Genomic DNA, 20823 nt, shown 5'->3' on the forward strand with positions numbered 1-20823 from the left:
GCTGTATAGATGGGTTTGTATGAGTAACAACATTGGTGGCCTACATAATTGCTTCCAAAAAAATAGAATTAGCCCAATCTCACCTTCTGTGATTCTAGCCAAACACTTTAATCTACCTGTGCCTACAATCAACAAGCATTGGCAAAGACATTAGGTTTTGTCTATGAAAAATCTATTGGCTTTTTCAATGTTTTCTTACATGTCACACAGCGGGTAAGCTGCTGTGCAACATGGCATAATTGTTTTTTAAAAAGTGATATGACGTGGCTGGCTCTGCAAAATGTAAAAAAAATTGACAGACAATAGAATTTGCATAAGTGAAACCTATTGACTTTGCCAATGCTTGCTTTTTTAATGTCTCCCACTGTGCAGGCCTCCTCCCCAATACTTTGACAGTCTGTCACCTTTTGCCACAATGTTGCATTCTGTGTTCAACTGAGGGAGAAGGGAGGCAGCTCATGTAGTTGTTCGTAGTATTTGATAACAAACAGCTAAAAAGAGTATATATTCCTTGATGACATTTTCGTTTCCTATTGTGTAGGATGGTCTGCATTCTTCTGCCTGAATGCCAGCAAGACGGAGGAAAATGCAGATTCTCTGGAGTGGGCAGTAGTTATGTTATTGGGAGGGAATGGGTGTCAGGTGTGTAGAATTATTTTCAGGTGTATTTATTTCTATTTCCTTCCATGCTGAGGTTTCCACCCCGAGTGTGGAGATTCACCTTAATTGGCCCCACAGAGTGCATAATGTAAAATACAGTTGTAAAAGGTTCTAATAGTAACTTTATGGTGGTAAATAACTCTTTTTCACCTCCCTAAACTGTGTGTAGTTCTACGCTTTGTAGTAAATTTGTACTTGTAAATGGTGAATAGCCTAAAGCGGTACATTTACTACAAAGTGTAAGAGTAACCTTGTATATATAGATTCACTCGTGTAAGTTTACCTTTGTGAATACCACCCAAAGAAATCAATATACAGGTTCAGCCTTCTACAAATCACAGCTTGCTAAACCAAAACATGGTAAACGTATTTTGATAATAGGTCATCTTCAAGTACACTTTCTTGGGTAGAGGTATGTCTCCCTGAAAGCCCTTCACTTCAACTCTGGAGTTTGTGTTCTAACAGTAAAAGCTGATTAGTATGCAATTAGAATCCTTAGGACACTTTGACATGGAATGCTTTCAAAGACATTTTTAACATAGTCAACTCCCTAACATCTCTCTCCTGCCTTTCCCAGTTTATTGATCATCCACAAGAACTATGTGACAGGCTAACACATTTTTGTTCAGGATAAAGACTCTAAAATCTATGAAGCTTTTGCACATTCTAAGAACAGCATGATGCAACAGGATATGACCAGCCTACGGAGTAGCCCTTAGCCTGTACAGTTTAGTAATGTTGACCATCTTTCCCAAGAAGGGTTAGATGAACTTCTTTCATCAGTCAAATCAGACTTGTAATTTGATCATTCCCCGCTTAGGAACTGGAAGTTGGCTTGTCCTAAGGTGGCTTATATCTTTCTACATATCTACAACAAATCATTAAAGACGGCAGAGGTACCTGATGTTTAGAAAAAGAAACGTTGGCCACTCTCCTACTAAAAAACTCACAGCCAATTCTAGCTGTTGAAGTAACTATTGTCAAGTATCAACCACGCCTCTTCCAGTGAAAATATTAAAAACTTGCATCAATTAACAGCTCCCTCAGTACTTGGAGGAACACAAAAATGTGGATGTTGCCCATTCTCATTTCAGGCGTTCTTTTGCGCTAAAACAGCCCTGATCTTTGATGGCCAGCAAGTTCAAGTGGACCGGGGCCTGTCAGCCCTGGAGCTGCTTGTCAACCTCTCTTCTGATATGGTAGCACAAGAACAACTATTTCCCAGGATGTCTGTAGAAGGAGTGTGAGCCCAGGCTTTAGAGTCAATGGAATCATACCTTCAAAACTGTGAGCAGTCAGTCTATATTCCGACCCATTTCTGTTCCGAATTTAAGCCTCAATCACAGAGTCTCCACAGGGCTCACTCGTAAGCCTGATGCTGGCTACACTGATCAGTTCCTCTGGGTTTAGATTCATGACCTATGTGGATGACACTCAAATTTTAAGAACATCTGATGAGTCTGACCCTCAGACAGTGGCCAACTTTCATGGCAGTATGGTGGCAGTTGCTAATTGGCAGGAGGTGAATTCACTGCAATTCAGCTAAGACGAGACAGAGGTTTTTTAGGTACCTGGCTGGCATCTTTAAACATTTTTCTCAATAATTTTTGGCCACAACATCTTGGCACCTCTTATTTCCAGTAGACAAACTTTGCAATCTAGGGTTCCAGATTGCTGCTATCTCTTTAAACAATTTAGCAAATCAACTATCATTGGTTTGTTTCAACCAGATGAGGATTTTGGGTTAAATTATGCTATCTTTGCATGCTAGCTTTGCTTTACATGTCCGTCCATTTGTTGTACATGCCCTAATTCAGAGTCGACTGGTTTATTTAAATACCCCTTCCTGGATGCAGGATTGGGTATATTGTGCTAATTGGAGAATAACCAAAAAGCAACAGCAAGGCTTGCCCTTCAATGGCCACGCAATTCTTCTGCCACATCAGCTCCATTAGCTTACCATTGGCCGCCAGTGTTTTACAGGATTATGTTCAAATCCCCCTGCCTTGTGTTGCAAGCTATTCACCAATTTGTCCCGTTGTATTTGCAACATACATTATACAAATATGAGCCCTCAAATAAGCTCAATTCTGTTTCTGACAATTTCTTTAGAGTGCCCCGAGTCCGTTGCTCTAAAATTGCCAACCTTGTATTCTTAGTCAGGGCGAAAGCACTCTGGAACCCTTTGCTTGCCCATTTGCGATTATGCAACCAATTTTTGCCTTTCAGGAAAGGTCTGAAAATCTGTTGTTTTACCTCATAGGAGCAAAGTAGCTCTTACTGTGATTCTTTCCGGTGCTGTTAGCGCTAAGACACATTTTAGGTAAAAGAGTGCTTTAAAATGTAATTTAAATTACATTACATTTTGTAACTCTGCTTCAGAAAAACAGATTGCTCTCTACTTTACCTGTCAACCATGGACATTGACAGTGAGTGAGTGATTTTGTATGTCCCAAGTACCAACACATTAAATAATATGAATGCAAGTGTTCAAATTCATAATTGAGGTACGCGAGCAGAGCTGAGTGCGTGGGCTTTAACATTGGCATCGGTCATGACTGACCAAGTATTGCCCAGAAAGGATTATGTAGATCAGTGTTGAAGTTCATTCGTCAAACTGGTATTGGTCATCTCAGTACAAAAGTAATAGGGATTACAGTGGGACAGGACTGATGGGAACTCACAACACAAATAAATTGTACTTGAATAAATAATCCAATACACTTGGTTAAAACCTTTATTTAGCGAGCCAGAAAAAAAACAATTTAGCACAAAACACTCCATTGCATATTTAATTATATAAAAAAATAGATATAAAAGCAGTCACTTTTAACATATTGTAGACAGATACAAAAAAGTTTTAAAGTTGAGAAATCTATGATCGTAGTCTGTGGGTGCATTGGTAAGCGGGTTACCTTTCAAGGCCTGTAGTAAAGGTTCAGGGCCATGGAGTCTAATATTAAGAGAGAATGTCCGGCAAAGAGGCCTTGCACTGAATGTGGGTGCAGTGCTCTACAGCACTTTTTCAGTCTCGTTGGGACATCCCAGGGATTATGTCATGTTGGATTATTGCACTGATTAACAACGAAAGACAGAGACCTGGTTGTTTGTGTGGTGATCAGTGAGAGTACCCTGACTAGTAGATTAAAAGTTGATCAATCTGTGATATGACTAGTAATTAGATTGATCAATGATTGTGACAAGACTGGTCAACTGACTAGTAATCACTTAATTAGTTTGAGGGTTTGCAGTCTAAAAAAAAATGTATTTTGTCACAGGTGCTTTGGTAAAAGTTTGAGGTTAACTGCTGACTAATAGTAGCCGGGCATTGCCTTGTTTTGATAGTGGCATGGTGACAATCACCATGGGTGGAGAGGCAAAAGTAGAGGTAAGAGGGTGGCTATTTATATCATTCTGGAATACACACAAGCCTTTATGAAGTCATGGTCAAACTGTGAACTGAATTTATTCGGTATTGCATACAGTTGGCATCTGTCTCAGTGCTCTTGGGTCCTACAGAAGTGAAACCTAAACCTAATACTGTAGATTATATTGAGGGGAAACAGGGTAGATGTTCTGCTTTACAATGGGGTTGCCACTCCAAGCCTCCACAGTTTATACATTGAGACACCAGAGAGTATGAACCATGGCTAACCAGTGCCAGCGTTGTACCACTCAGTAGACTAACTGATCCTTGGCACCTATGGGATTTGAAGTGCATACGGTTCCTGAAAATATTATAAGAGTGAGGGACTAATGTGCACTTGTTATCAATGAACTACATAGATGAATTGGAGTTTAGGGCTAGGAAAATTCAGAAAGACTTTTGTAGTCCTAATTATTCAGGTAGGCTACTCCATAGCGAAGATCACTGTGTGTAGAGCATATTTCCTTTAAACCAGACACAGTGAGTCAGATAGGAGGTGAGGAAGTTTCTCAACTCCCCAAGCTGTGATTGTTATCACTCTAAACGCAATATTAGCATTGATCTGCAAGATTACCATGTGCCCCAAAAGTATCTTCAAACGAAAGACTTGAACGTGGACAGTTTTTGTTCTGAACATAAAAAAAAGGTTAGTGTTCTCATCCCACCTTTTAAACGTGACCATTATGTGGGTTAAAATTGTTGCATGAAACTTACAGGTGCTGTAAGAGCCTTTACCACACATCCAGAAAACAGAAATGAAGGGACACTGGCATTCATAATGTCTGAGAAAGCAGCCTTTGTGGAACGAGAGTTGCACGATACTTTGCAGTGCCACCTGACAACACTAAAACATGGATACACTGCACAACCCAACAGGTTTTGGTACAAAGGGGTTTACAATGGTTCATCATCAAGGAAATAAAGAAATTAAACATAGCAGTGCAATTCTGGTTTTAATGAAATGTATTGATAATTATTTTGTGTTCTTATTATTTATAGCCAAACTCAAGAGGGAGTTTTTGATCCTTTTGTCTTACGTGGATATGGGCATTTTGTTCCTATTTATGAGGAAGCCTCAGTGATATTAAATTGTTCTTGTGACAGGGCGACACTCTATCTGATTTTTTTATTAGGTGTGGCCTGCACAGGCTTGCACAGTCTTTTGTATTAAAAGAAATCTTAAAATTGACTTAGAACCCACCCAATACATATCATTGGTAGGTTTCCTGATCCCTCGCATTTTCTGGCTTCTCACTGATCAGCAGCCTCAGGGTCACTTTATCAAGGATCACTTTCTTCGGCTGTTCCTTGGAACCTGGGCCAAGTACAGTTTCCAGCTGGCAGCCAGTGTCCTTCCACAGGTTGCGTGCTTCTCAAGGTACTTCTCTTAATTACTTTCTAGCATTCCATAAGTGTTTTGCATGAAAAAGTATAAATCTGCCACAAAGTTGCTAGTGTTAACATTAATGCCACAACCTCTCCCATTCACTTCCTGTGCGCCTGGATAGCCAGCCGCGCAGCTCTGCTCCTAGTGTTTTCAGGCAATTGGGCTGCCGTCCTTGGTTCAACCATTGTTTTATCTATTGACTTTATCCCTGTCAGTTTTGGTGGGCAATGCTGCTTTCTATGTATATCCTGCTACATGCTGCTTGGCATAGAATGCATTCACGTGTGGGACGTCAGTCACATGTAAGCTTCCAGGTGCATTCATGAACAATGCGCATTGTAGCAGCAATTCAGCTGCATGTAGGCGCTATAGAAACACTCAAGCAAGTTTTGGTGTTATGACAGGAATTAGCATGTATGTTTTTGGACAAACCGGACTGGTTGATTCTTACCTAAATCACACAAACACTTGTTGGCCTTTATGGTGGGAAATGTTTTACTAGCATCCGCATTATTTTCCTATTTTCTGCAAGGTAATTTGCTCAGAACCTTCTGAAGCCTCAGACAATTTCTATGTGAACTTATTTAAAGGATCGCCACCAAGTGGTTTCAGCCTTTATTTATTTAGTATGGCCGGACCCAATCAAGCCACAGAAACCCCAGAGACTCTGCATAGACTTTGCATAGGCGAAACCTATTGGCTTTGCCATTGCTTGTTTTTATTTCTCCCAAGTGGTTTCGGGAGCTCTGCTTAATGATCATTCCACTTCATCTGTGCTTAACCCTAGCCTGGGTTCCGTCATCCAACTGCCAGCAACAGAAGAGAAAATATCCAGTGTCAAGGTGAAAGTAGGCATTGGCTGCGCTCCTGCACATGACCCCAGGAACTGGCACCACCATAAACGCATAAATGACTCCAGTGTTAGAAGGCCCAGGGAGCAGCAGCAGTGCAGTGTTGTGGGGCCCTCCTCTAGGCCTCATCGAAATGGGCTGAAAGGGCTTCAGAAATCTAATCACTACATCTGCATGATAACAGTGATTAGATGGGTACTTTAAGTGCCCTTAGGTGTGACGGGAACCCTGTCCCTGCATGAAAGAAAAGCAAAGTGTCTTGCAAGGCTCACAACAAAAGAAAGAGTCATGTCCTATCGATGGGCATAACTCACCTAGGATGAGGTAAAAGAGGGGCATGGTGATGGTGGAGGGAGCACGGCAGCTCGCAGGGAGCAGTGTGAAGTGGGATGTGAGGCGACTGGTGAAGGGTCCTGAGCTGTCTGACGGAGGGTCCCAAACAAAGAAGGCTGAGATTTGACAGCAGTGAGTACCATTGGGAGAGGGGGATTTGGCAACCACTGCAGTTTGTTTCTCTGCTTTCCACTCCTCGTCCCCACCTCCTCTTTTACCCTGCTGCACGTACCTCACATTGACTGGTTTTGGTCCCTGTATAGGGACAGAAGCTACTGGCGCCTGGGGGTGGGCGCATGCACCCTACCACCGCCTTGGATTTCCTGGAAGGCTGACTGGGGCCGAGGCAAAATTGAGGAACTACAGCCTGTGACCCTCCTCCACATGACTCCTTCACTATCTTTTACATGGGCTGACGCTGACAGAGTGTAGAATTTGAGTGTTTGCCTATATCTCCACTGGAGGGAAGAAGGCACATGAGGAGCAGTAAGAGCCTGGGGGTCTAGCCTATACTGACTGGTGACCACTGAAGAGGGCCTAGAGGTAACAGATGGCCCGAGTCTTTACTGTAGTTGAAACCCTGAATCAAGTCCAGCTGGGTAGGGGCGATGGATGTGGGAAAAGGGTCATCCATCCCACCCACTGGAATTACTGAGCCTTTGAAGGTGCAGCATCTGGACAGCTTGTGCCCAATATTACATGGAAATAGGGGCGAGATGGGTCCTACAATCTGACTTGCTGGGTTTGCAGTGCAGCTGATGGAGACGTTCACTGTAGACTGTGTGGTGCGGATCGACCCAGAATACAGACTTTTAGAACAGTACATAAAGTACGAAGCACAAATTGAGGTAGGGATCCCACTGTGGCCTGGATCTCACTCCTCTGCAAAACTACTTGTGCTGCTGCACTGGTCAGACTCTAGGTGAACTAGGGGCCTGGTGGGTCCAGCATAACTGTTCGTCTTATCCATTAGAATTTCTGGTGCAGAAGGACTAGTGTGTGGACTCCTTGTTAGATTGTAGGGATGGCTTGACAATGGCATGCAGAGGTGGAGTGGGACCCCAACAGTCGCAGCATCATAGTGGCAACATCCTGGACCCCTCGGAACAGGACATACCATCAGGTGTGTCATCGTCGGTGGCGAACACAGATCAAAAAACTGGACACAGTACTTGCAACTATGAGATACCAGGCAAGATCTGAGCACCAAAGTTGATGCAGTAGCAATAGAAGTGGGTTTGCTGTATGAAGATCAATGGAGTCTAGCAGACCGCGTCACCTGCACTGAACATGAGATCATGGAGATCGGCCCTACTATGCGAGATCTGGAGGGGCAAATTTGCTCCCTTACCACCAAGGTCTAGGAACAAGAGGCTAGAGCGGAAGATTCGGAAGGGCGCTTGTGCCAAACTAATTTCTGCATAGTGGGCTTTCCGGAAGGGGCAAAAGGAGCTGATTCTGTAAAGGTCCTCAAAACCTGGCTGTCGCAGGATGTGGCACTGGGACAGCTGTCCACACACTTTCTATTAAAATGTGCCCACCATGTCCCAGCGCCGAACACCAGTGGGAGCCCCTCACAGGCCAGTAGTGGGCCACATAATGAACTACAAAGACAAAGAAGACCTGTTACAAGCAGCCAGGGCGGTAACGCCGCTTCATTATAAAAATGCAAGTGTTCATTTTCCTGGATTACCCCATGTTGGTGTACCGCTATAGAGCCTCCTTTCTGGGGTGATGAGCAAACTGAAACAGGCAGGCCTTGGCTATTCACTCCTGTTTCTGTCTACGCTCAAAGTTATGGTCAGGAATAATAGTTATTTCTTTACAGAGCCAGCAGATGCTTCAGACTGGGTGGAGCAGTGCCAATATGAGACTTTAGCTTTACCCTCACAAACACGCCGGCAGTGTGCAGTCCAGGCTTTGCACTGCAAGAAACGCAGGGCTCGCAATGCCAGTGGTGCTAAGATCCAAGGGACGCTCACCCTGGAGAGGAAAGAGAGGACCAGGTCCAAGTCCTGATGATGTTGGTTGCATTATGGGCAGATTGGTATTCACCACCTGCTCACAATTTAGAAGATGGTATGTCTGACATCGAATCCACCTGCTCCACCAGTAGCACGGCTTCATTGGTTCTACTGGAGATGAAACCACAAATGGCAAGTGAGATCCTGTTATGAGCACCTGGAGATACCAAAACGGTTCACTCCAGAGGACTTGTCTGTGTGAATTAACACTCCTTGAGTTCCACATCACTGACTGTGAAGCAATGGGTCCTCCCAACTGAGTTAGGACAAGCCAAAACTGCAGACTGCCCAGGTGTAGGAAGCACTAGAGACAAGCTGGCTAACCCCCTCGTCTAGCTCCTAGGCACTAATGGTGTACACCAGTGCACATTCAGGAACATTACATCCATGGGACAGGTTCTTAAAGGTTTGGTTGATCATATGTTCAAGGGTTGCCCTCGGAAGGGAGTTGGGGCTTCTACTTTTAGAGTTAGCAGAGTAATGTGGTTTGCTAATGTAGTCCTTTCCAGGAAATGTAGCTCCTGTCTCCTGGTGTACAGTTAAGGCGATGTGGTTAGAGGTTCTCTTTGCGGTCAACTGGCGAGTTATGACACTGAAATGACCAAAGTTAGCATAATCATGTGGGATGTTTGTTGTATGGGCACCAAATGGAACAGGCATCCGGGTTCAACAATACCTTAGAAGGAGGGATGCGCAGATTGCTCTATTACAAGAGACTCATGCCACAGGAGGGGAGGAAAATCCATCTGCAAAAGTGCTGGAGGGGGCACCATTGGACAGGGAAGAGCTTGATGCACCCCTCGCATTACAGGAGATTCAAGGGGCCACAAGGGGCGCAGCAACAAATAGGACTCTGGGGATGGATGGATTCCCAATCAAACCCTATAAGCATACGAGAACCACCTAGCTCCAATATTATTTGAGCTACACCAAGAAGCCCAGGTGGAAGGATGACTCCTACCCACACTCCATGAGTCCCTATTAGTGTCTCTTCGTAAACTGGGTAAGGACCCTATGGATCTAGCTTCCTGTCGTCCACTGTCCATACTGGGGTCTGATTATAAGATCTGAGAAAGGTTAATGCAGGCCGGCTTTATGAGCATATGCCACGCTTCATAGTCCCGGACCAGAATGGAATAGTGCCTGGGAGGTTTACCACTTTAAATATACGCTGCCTGCACAGGGTAATGGAGCGCTCTTTATCCCAATGGCTAATTGCTGCATATTTGGTGCTAGTTTTGGAGAAAGATTTTGATACAGTGGATTAGGCTTACTCTCATTTGACTGCTTTCTGGGCTAATCAGTCTCCTGTATGTTGAACCCACAGCACAGGTGAAAATTGGCCAATGTATATCCCCTCCTTTCTAGGTGAGCAAGGCTGTTCGCTGTTCCCATTGCTATTTGCTCTAGCAATGGAGCCTTTAACTGAGGCAGGAGCAGGCTTGGGGCATCCCTCTGTGTGGGGAAACTCGTCTCACTATACGCAGATGAGGTGCTAATCAAGACATCCCAGAAGGTATAGCGAGTGTCCAGGCTATACTACAAGAATTCTGTGCCACTTCTGGCCTGGGGTAAATTGGACCAAATCCTATTTGTTTTCTCTGCATCGGGATTGTGCCCAGCAGCATTTCCTTGTGGATTCTCATCCTTCATGGTGGGATGTTCCGCTATCTTGGTATAAATATCTATCATGAGGATAGGGACTTAGTCAATGGCAATCTTAGGAGACCCATAGCATTGCTTTCTGCCTAAATGGCATTTTAGAGCACCCTGCCACTCATGGTACAGAGTAGAAGGTCTTTATCTAAGATGGTGATGCCCCCCGGTTACTATACTTTTTTCATAATCTCCTGGTTCGTGCCCCCAGGTCCACACTTTGCACTCAGCATTGGGGAGTTGCATTTGGAACAAGGGCGTTGAGTTGCTTTCCATAAACTACAGTCGCCCATGGACAAAGGGAGCTTGGGGGCCCAAACGTCGAGCATTATTATTTGGCAGCAAAGCTGCAGTGGCCCGGGTGCTGGTTGGCAAGGCAACTCACAGAGGAACTGGGTCTCGCCAGGGCAATCCGAGCAAAATGTGTGGTCCAACAGACCTTCCTCCCATATGCCCGCTCCCAAATGATGCTAAAGGGCCACTGCAGGTTGCATATTAATGTTTTAATTGCAGTTTGTTACTCATGCAGCAAATCTCTTATTACTCACCTGAAATTCCACTGAGATCTATCACTTCATTGAGTGACATGTTAGGTGGGGTGGGGCCTAGAAGGCAGCGGGGCGGGTACTCTGAGTGCTCTGTTTTAGGAGGGTGCACTCTTGCCGTATGATTGATTACAGGTGGAGCATGAGCTTCCCGACAGGTCATTTCTTGGCATATGGAAATTTACTGGCTACACTGTAGAGACTCTGGGGCATCAGACACTGAGCCAGATCAGCATCACCTGATACACATGCTCTATATAATGGGTGGTGGCCATAGGTTTATTACCTGTTTTGTTCACTCTCTTGCACACACCACACACTATCCATTGGCTGCGGTTCGTAGGAAATGCGAGGGGGACATTGGAAGAGTCCTGACAGAGAATGAGTGGGGAAAAAATGCTTACATATCCTAGGAAGCTGATGCAGAACGCTAAGTTCCAGTACATTCAGCATATCTTACACAGGGCCTACCTCACCCCAGTAATACTTTTCTGAAAGTTTGGGTCATCCGCCAGTTGTCCTGCATTCCAACAAACAGGAGCTGACATGTTGCATATGTTTCGGGACTGCCAAGAGGCCACAACACTATGGGCAGTGGGTATAAGCACTATGTTAGCAGAGATGACTGGCCACGTGGATGTGTGCACGATGGAGGGCTCATTGTTAGGACTGTTTAAGCACTCGGAAACTGCAAGAGCCTCAAACCAATTAATTGATTTTGCAATGTTGACAGCTCGCAAACTCGTAGCCATGCATTGGAAAGGCCAGACATTACCAGGCATAACCCACTCTTGTATGGTGATGCTTAAGTAGGGACGGGCAGAGACAGTGGCGCTAAGGCGAGAGGAGGCTGATGGATTGCCCAAATACCCCATAGCAGCAGTCTGGGAGGTACTGTTAATCGACTTGCAAATATACACAGAGCTGGGTGGCTAGCACTTGCTTTCACATTTGAGCAGACATGTCCCAATGTGAGTTTAAAATGTAGAGGCTCCCCATCCCACCCCTTCCTCCCTTCTCTTACTTCCAAGCCAGTTCTACCTCATCCCTTCCCTCTCCTTTTTATGGACCCCACCGACCCCCATGCCTTAAGGTAATTGCTACCCCCATCTTCTCCTGACTAGCTGACAACACTCCCCTCTTGAATACCCTGGTATTCCTATGTAACTTTACAGTGGTACCTACTGATGTTTCAGTGTGTCAGGCCCCAGTGAGAAAAGCACATGCCTGAGATGGAAAAGATTTTATATAAATGATGGCTATGATACTAAATACGTTGATACCACCAATTACTTGTTATCTGCTGTTGGTTTTCTTGTTTGTAAAGACTGAACCAAGGATGCCTGCTGATGTTACATCATGTTAACAATGGTCAAAGGGTGGGAATACTGCTACTGTGTGTGTAATTTGATACAGATGTAACACACCTATATGTGATGTTAAGAAATGCAAATAACATGTGGTTAAATAAAAGATTAATTTAGTAAAAGTGTGAGTTTTTAAACGTGAACTTAGAAATATTCCTGTCCATGCCCTGATGAGAATGGTATTAGTGAACTAAGTGCAGGGCTACTGGAATGGTACAACACTGGAAGGCCAAATTACGTGGCCTGGTTTACCAAAATATGCAACATGAAAAATGCAGATTATGTGCCCTTGTGGGGCACATTTTGTGATAGTATTACCTCATTATTTTGTTATTTTTATACATTAATACTATCTGGGCAAATGTCTCATTTCATTAATTCCAATCCGACACCCAAATACAACAGTAGCAACAGAAAGATAACCAGTCAGCCTTTACAAAGGGCTTTCCACTGTGTTGCAACAAATGTTGTTTTTAGTAACTTTTGATCCATTTGAGTTAGAAACAAAAAAATGTTTTTTGTTAAAACCTGCAGATTATGCAGCAGATGACGGATTATGTGGCAGAAGTAGCAAATTCATAATTGGGTGGAAAAGGCCACTACTGCAAAATCCCATAATTTCAGTGCCCCTGTGAGGCACCTCAGGGTTCATGTTTACCTTATATGTGGGCCAGACTGTTATCAAACAAGCAGCAAAATGATAGTCTATTACATCAAGCACATGGGGTTTCTGTACAGGCCATGCCTTTGAAGCACCTATTTCAAAGTGCTCTGATGTGTGATACTGAACAAAATGGATGTCAGTGAAACAAAGCGTTTGCTTAGGATCACAGTTTGGTCACGCAGGGAAGCCGGGAGTAACCCTAGATTTTCCAGTTTCGTACTGTGCAATTCAGCCACTAGAAAGATCTGTTTATGGCAGTAAAGCTTAATGCTTCATCTTTAACTCTTGGAGGATTTGACTAGAGCATGGATGATAGACAAGGTCCTCAGTTGTACATAGCACAAACCTTGCCCACGGACCTAAGAGCACTTCACAACACACAGACTATATTTGTTTTATTTTCCAGCAGAGAGATATAACTAGATTCACGGGATGCAAAGCTGAGGCTGGGGCTCGAGACTGACCGCCATGATGCATGGTGGGCAGCTGTGGCCACTGGGCCACATCACCTCCTGTGAGAGCTCAGCTGATTTTGAGTTTGAGGGTCCAAGCAGATGTGAGCTGAGCAGAGCCGGGCCTCAGGCTCCACATTTCAGTGGCTTGCCCATCTATAATGGCATGCAAAAGACAGGAGTGAGGGGCAGAATCCATGCAAAAATGTAAAAACCTTTTGAAGAGGAGAGTTGGAGGGTGGAAGGGGGAAGGTGGATGTAAAGAAAGAAAACAGCTAAAACAAGGTAAGTCAAGAGAGAGAAGAGTGGTGAAGAGTAGCGCAATGGGAAGCAATGAGGATGTAAAAAAAAAAAAAAAAAAGTTGAGGTGGGAGGTAAAAATGAAAAGAGAAAACTGGCACATGGATAGAGATCTAGATATAAGAGGCAGAAATGTCAAAATAACTTAAGAGGCAGAGTTGGATTTAACAGGGCAGGACTACCAGGAGTTCATAAGAAGCTGAGGGAGAAAGGCAGAGGAGAGGTGGTAGTTAGAGGGTTAGAACCAGCGAATGAATAGTAGAGGTTGGGTAAAGACAGCATGGAGGTGAGATATGGATGGAATGAGGCAGAATTATTGAGAAAGGTAAAAGACTGTGGGAAGAATGAAAGGTAATGTAGAACATGGAAAGGAGAGGTGGATGCAAGAGAAGCAATAACAGTGGGACAATGTAGGCGATGGGGGAGTAAAAGGGAAGAGGTGGATATAAAGGGGGACAGACCAGCAAAAAAGGTAGGAAACTGAATAGAGAGATGAGAGGTGAAGGGCCTTACTGGATGGGAGATGTAGATTTGAGAGAAGCAGAGCCAGCAGGAGAACGTATGCGGAGGGGATTGAGAAAAAGGAAATGGAGAGAGAATAGAATGACAGAATCAGTGAGTAATGTAAAAGGCAGTGGGAGAGATGAGGTGAAGTGTGGAGCATGGAAGAGAAAGGTGGATATAAGAGGGACAGAACCAGTAAGAAAAGCAACAAAGCTGGGAGATGTAAGAAGGACAGAATCCATGAGATAAGGTCGAGTCTGGCGAGAGATGAGAAGAAGAGTAGAGCATGGAGGGGACTGATTGGGTGTAGGAAGGAGAGAATCATTGAGAAAATATATCGGCTTCAGAAGGATGGAATGGAGAGGTGGACATAAATGAGACAGAACCAGTGATAAAGTTAAGAAGCTGGGCCAGAGGTCAGTGGTCATGGGTAGAGCATGGGTAGGAGGCATGGATATAAGAGTAGCTAACTCCTCAATAAGCAGAGTGGAGAGAGAGAAAAACGACAGTGGTGAGATGTGGATGGAAGAGTGGAACCATCAAGAAATGGTAAGAGTTTGGCAGGCACAGGGAGACAGGAAGTAGAAGGTGGATTAGATCTTAGATGGGCAGAACCTGCAACAGAAAGTTTCAGGCTTGGAGAGCGATGAAGAGTAGATCAGGGAGGTAGAAGTCAATGTAAGAGGGACAGACTCAGCAGAGAAGCTAAGACAGAAAGGAGGAAGGGAGAAGTACATGTAAAAGGGACAGAACCAGTAAGAGAAGGTAAAATGAAAGAGGACATAGGAAAGGGATAGGCGCAGAACCAGAAGTGAAGATAAAAATCTGTCCGGAGAGTTGGAGTGCAGCTTCGGAGGAACACCTGGATGCCAAAGGGGCAATACTAGCAAGAGACTGACAGGCAAGGCAGAAAGAGGAGGAAAAAAGTAGAGAGAGAATTGAGGGGAAAGGTGTATGTAAGAGTGGCAGAATTAGAGGGTGAAGGTAAGACGCTTGCAGAAAAATGACAGGTGAACAAGAGATAATGCAGGCATGAAGTGGATGCAAGAGGGGACTGAACCAGCCAGATTAGGTAATACGCTGCGCAAGAGATGAGATGTGGTGAAAGGTGGAGCGTGGAGGGAAGAGCTGGATGTAAGTGGGTAAAATGAGCAAAAGAGTAAGAGGCGGGAGGTAAAAATGTCTTTGAACCGTTTGAACCATCTGCTGAAGTCTGTAAAGCATTGGTCTTAATTTTGAGAAGCATGGCCACACTTCATAAAAGCTGGAGATTGTGAAACATTCTCATTGTGTCTGCTGAATTTCAGCCTGCTCTCTGGGTACTTTATTACTTCTCTTGACCTTTCTAGTAAATCTTCCTCCTAGTGGGACCATTTCCTGCCAATGTCTTGACCAGCGATCTAAAGATCATAGCTGCTGCCCTGACCTCCCTTGCAATACCTTGCTTGCCTCATCATTGGTTCCTATCAAAGTAAAAAAAAAAATCTAAAACAAAAAAAAACATCTAAACAAGCTGTGGCCGTTCCACTGGTCAAAAATCCTTCTGCAGGCTCAAACCTTCTCAACATCTTCTGACATCTCTGCCTATCGCTGGGTCAGCTAGTAGGATGAGTTTTTTCATTAATGTGAATAAACTGGGCTCCTTGCTTAGGCTGGCTGAGCTGGTGTTGCACAACTCAAAAGATTGCTGCAGCCTTAGGGTTGGTGTACACAGAGTCAGTCTGAGTATGCTGACAAAGCCAGCTGGTTTATAGTCATGTGCAAAATGACAATGACCAACCTAGGCAAACAGTATTATGTGTGCCTCTACCCACAACAAATAATCTGAAACCTCTGGAAGTGACAGTGAAGCCCAGGGAAACTGCTGCCTTTCAGAAGCACAGTTAGCATTGGCCTCAGGAGAAGAGAAGAAGGGGGAGTGTACACAAGAAGAGGGCTACGTGGCAGGAGGACAGCTGTGGAGTGAGAGGGGTATTCCATAAAGTACTTCAGTGCACATGGAGTGATCTGCCAACCACTAAACCTATGCGGGTAAGTCAGTAGATTCAATGCTGGTGATTTGCCACAGGAGATTAGAAGACCAAAAGTGTTTGGTTAGGGAGCCTAGTGACTGGAGTTACTTGTAGGTTTTTGAAATAGTCTTGCATTCAAATATCTCCTTAACCAAGATCAAATGAATTTACCTGAGGGCATGCACAATAGTTCTGGTCCCTTTGCAATTTCACAAGTACCTTTTTAGATGTTAGGTACATGTGACTTAAAATTTGTAAAATTGTAAGTCTCTGGTATTACTTTAGTTTTATTTTGCAAGTCAAGCACCACCATCCACAACCCACCTATTTCACATTGCTACATTTCCTTTCCATGTAGCTTTAAACTGCACAGAGTTTACTACACTAAGGGTCATATGTACGAACACATTTCCCCACTGACAAAGAATGGGAAAAACCCTTTGCTACATCTGGCCCTATGCCCCTATTTTTTGATGATTTAAGGTATCTTTTTAGCTTCTAGTATAGCTTTTGGCAGTCTTTATTTCCCTGGCCAGAAATTGTTGTCCCTTTTTTAGCCATCTATTCTGTAATCTTTAATTTAATTAATCTCTTTGCAGTGCTTAATAAGTAATCCCTGTGTTTGGGTGCTCAGCATGCAGGTGTGATCCATCCTTTAGTACTTCTGCCTGCCAATGTGTTAGACATCTCTTCTGTGTATGACATGTTCAATCTTGCTTTCGGTTGTTTGCTGCAGCAATTGCAGGTCACTCACCCAATCCATCATGTATCATTTATGTTGACCCCTCCATGCCCGCTGAAAACAAGATGCCTTATCTTGAACTTCACTCGTGTGACTACCCGATCCAGCATGTATAATTTATGTTGACCCCTCCATGCCCGCTGAAAACAAGATGCCTTGTCTTGAACTTCACTCGTGTGACTGGAGGAATAGGAAGTCACTTAAAGTCCCGCTTTATAGCTGGGACAATCTGATCTGGACTTTTACTCATGCACTAATCTGGAAACAATTAGTGAACATCTGAGTAGTCATGTCATTTTTGGAACTACCTAAGCGTAGCTTTTTCACCCAGTTTGATTAAAGTAATGTATTCCTGTTTAAAACAGCTTGAAAACATAAGTACTCATTTTATTAGGATAATTGTTTATATTGTAACCGTTTTAGTGATCTCCACACTAGGTAAGTAGTTTCTTGCAAAGCTGCTTCAACATGCCAGAAAATCCATTTCAACTTCATCTTTCTTACGGAAGAACAATCACCGGAGTTATCTTGACATTTTTATTGTTGCCTGAAAATTGGTGAAGGCAAGGGGCGGGCAGCAGGTGCTTTTAAAACCATAATATATTTGCAACAAGGTGCCCCCACGCCTCCCCTGTGAGATGACACCGGTCGCAAAAATGCGAGCCGGCCCTGGTTGTCACTTCCTGTGATGTGAAAACTTAGAGGGCCCTCTCGCAGGTTGCTGTGCAGCCCGAGGCTCCACAAATAATAGAACCAGCCCTGTTAACAAGAACATATTGTTCTGGAGACCTTTCCCTCAGGCTCCCGCAGGGAGCTGGCTGGAGACAGCTGGAAAGGCTGCATGGGAGGATCTGGGAAATCTGTCCCTGTTGTACGATTGGATATGTGACTCGTGAGCCAACCAGGGACAAAGTAGCCAAAGGCGGGCACACAGATAGAAACGCCTGGATGCGGTCAGTTTCGTGGAGAGGGGAAGTGAGTGCCTATGAATAAAATAAATAGGCTTAGTGGTTTGTGTGCTTGCTAAAGTGATATTTGTCTAATACGAAGATTAAAAGAATGAAAGAGATCGTTTATAAAACTCAAATCGGGAACCAAACAGTCTCCTGGCAGACACTGAACCGACCATCTAGAGAGGCTGCACGGACAGAGTATTTTGCACTTCTAGTTAGTTGACATTTTTCTTCAAAGTATCACATACAAAGACGGCAATTTTCAACACTAAGGATAAGATTGTCTAAATGTCAATGTAACATGTTTTATACTGTTCCCGAGTTTTGCACAATAAAGTCGACACAAGGGGAAATGTGTTCATTCGTCCATGATCACAAAACGTGGAAGTGGAGAACCTCGGATCACAGTTCATGACGCAGGGTTTAGTAAATTAGCACCTGGTCTATTTCTACCAATCTAATCCCGAGAGACATTGTTTCCCTTTGCGTGCAATGTTTAATGCTAGAAGAGGCTGCAGCCCTGAAATATGATTGTAAAGGGGGCTAGGACATGAGTTTATGATCTCAGATGACAGCCCTATGTTGCGTTATCAGTGGAAAGAGAAAGATGAGTGCCTAATCCTAGCAACCATCCTGCCTTGCTGTTAAATGTAAAAAAGCAGATATCACAGCCCTCAAAAAGTAGGATTTACGTGGCTGAATCGTGTAGTGGAAGGTATTTCAGTAGGAATGTGACAGGAAAATCAGTTCACCAATAATAACACACATCCCTCTCTCAAAAGTGAAATGGGAAGCTAGTCCTTAGGACCAGCAGTATATGGCATGTGTGAAGTGAGGGTGGAACGGAGTCTGTTAACTCCTGCACGCTGCTATATAGCAAATCCCAAGCAGTAAGTAGTGCAAACGTCTTAGTTCACAGAACACAGCTAAATTGTATGTCTGAAATAAACAACACAAAGGAGACTTAATGGAAGGTTGGTATATGGATTGCAGGATAAAGAGTAACACGAACTGATGTGCAAAGTTAACCTTTCGTTTCCTCTAGATTGCCGATGTGTGAATGAGTGACACGTAGATAAATAGGCATTCAATAACCGAATAACCAAGCCCCAGGAAAGAGTGGTATGCGTAGTCATGGCACAATAATACTGTGTGTTTTGGGGAAGTGGAATCTGCTAGATAAGAGATGGCTTTATGTTTAGAATATATGAATCACCCAACCACTAGTGTTTCCTCCATCCCCTAGCCTTCAATGGACCGTTCCCCTTACAATGCAAAACAGATATCAGGCAAGACTTCACAGTTGTGTCTACAGATACAGATGTCAGTCAGGTGTTGTCAGTGAGTACAGACATGGCCATGCTTTCCAAAGATAGTCAGTAGATACGGTCAGTTGGATCTTCACAGTTTAGTCAGAGGATCAAATTGGCGTTGTCTCTAGTTAAAGATCAAAGAAGAGCAGGCAGCTTGCTACATTCCATTTCGTAGGGTCTGGCTGCTATGCGACTGCCTCTGTCTCATCTCCTGGTCCAGTTGCTCCTTCAGAGTGATCACCTATGGAAAAAAAATAGCAGATGTACAAAACAATACACATTAGGCCTTGTATTGATGTTCAATCAATGAAAAATGTGCAAGTGCAAAGTCTTCTTGTACCAGAGTCTGAACCACACAAACTCAATGTTAGAACTTTCATTCAGAGCAGTTGTACAAGAGCAATCTATTCAGTGCAGACACTTAAGGGCTTTAAGGGGAGAGGTTCTTTACAGTGGCCAACGCTGCAGGTCAGCTCCATGAGGTATGTCCTTCCAGTGTTAAAAATGACATTATTTGCAAGTCGCAACAGCACCCTTTATCTTTTTTTATATTGAGACCTGCACTCCCAAGCCAAAGGTGGATACTCACATCTTTCTTGTAAACCACCAAGGCCCGGATTTACTGCCTTTTTTCCAAGCACAACATTTAAATCTGCTGCATTGTGCAAGGGGCATACCCTGCACAGCGGCATACCTACTGAAATTCGCCTGCTGGTGCTCAAACAAGGCTATCTTGTACAACAGAAACCCTCACATCATGGCACAGGACATGTACAGAAGGCATGTATTTCCATAACGAATTCAGAAGTTTTTTAACACAGTGGCTGAGGTCTGTGCACTGCAGCACACACGCAAAGCTTCGTTTTTTTGCGGAGAAGTGAGCACATTTTCCCTTGTTTGTATCTTCTTCAATTAGGCATTACTTTTGACACTTAGTCAGGCCATCTCAGTAGAATGGGCTTTGTGTAGGAAGACCAACGGGCCAGTGGTGGCTGCTGCCAGTGGGGCTTGGTGAGGCAGCGCAGGGAGGGAGGTTGGGGAGGTGATTAAAAAATAATATTAAAAAGAATTACCTGCCGCTGCCGGCCCTCCATGTTCCTCTGCTCCTGCTGCCTCAGTGCTTCTTTGCTCACTCCCCTCCCCACCCAATCCAGACACTTCTCTCATGCTGTTACCTGGCATGAGAGAAGCGTTGGTACTGGCCTGAGTGGGCTGAAATGACGTTCAGTTAGGGACTGGGAGCCTGCACTGATTCACAACCCACCTTTGCAACACAGCTCAGATGGAGAGTGTGCATGTTGGTTTGGCCGACCTAAGATGGCCGTCCAAACCAACAAGCACACTTACAGTGCACTGACTACTACTCCTCCTCCACCCGCTGGCGCAGAGGATGGTCCTGCCCTAGACTCGGCGGACTAAAGTGGAAATATAAAATTATAAGAAAATCCTTTTATTATCATTTTATTTCTCTGCTTTCTGCTGTCTTTCAGCAGTAGGGCGATTCTCCTTCACCACAAGGGAGGGGGCAGCCCTGCAATAGGCCCCAGTAACGCCCCCTTGATACAAAGCGGCACAAGTTGTTTTTAGCACTGTGAAAATAAATCTTTCTAGAACAAAACACCTTTTCTTTTGG

At 44.1% G+C, this 20823-nt stretch overlaps 1 protein-coding gene across 2 annotated transcripts in view; it reads right to left on the bottom strand.

The window, feature by feature from the left end:
* Nucleotides 1-11913: 11913 nt before the first annotated feature.
* Nucleotides 11914-20823, bottom strand: part of CROCC2 (ciliary rootlet coiled-coil, rootletin family member 2) — an 878259-nt gene continuing 869349 nt past the window's right edge. For both annotated transcript variants that reach the window (XM_069213663.1, XM_069213664.1), the window contains one exon: nucleotides 11914-19431. In XM_069213663.1, coding sequence (XP_069069764.1) covers nucleotides 19348-19431 — 84 coding nt within the window. In that variant the 3' untranslated portion in view covers nucleotides 11914-19347. The remainder of the gene's footprint in view (nucleotides 19432-20823) is intronic.

The sequence above is a fragment of the Pleurodeles waltl genome, chromosome 11, assembly GCF_031143425.1.
Source record: "Pleurodeles waltl isolate 20211129_DDA chromosome 11, aPleWal1.hap1.20221129, whole genome shotgun sequence".
Taxonomy (NCBI): domain Eukaryota; kingdom Metazoa; phylum Chordata; class Amphibia; order Caudata; family Salamandridae; genus Pleurodeles; species Pleurodeles waltl.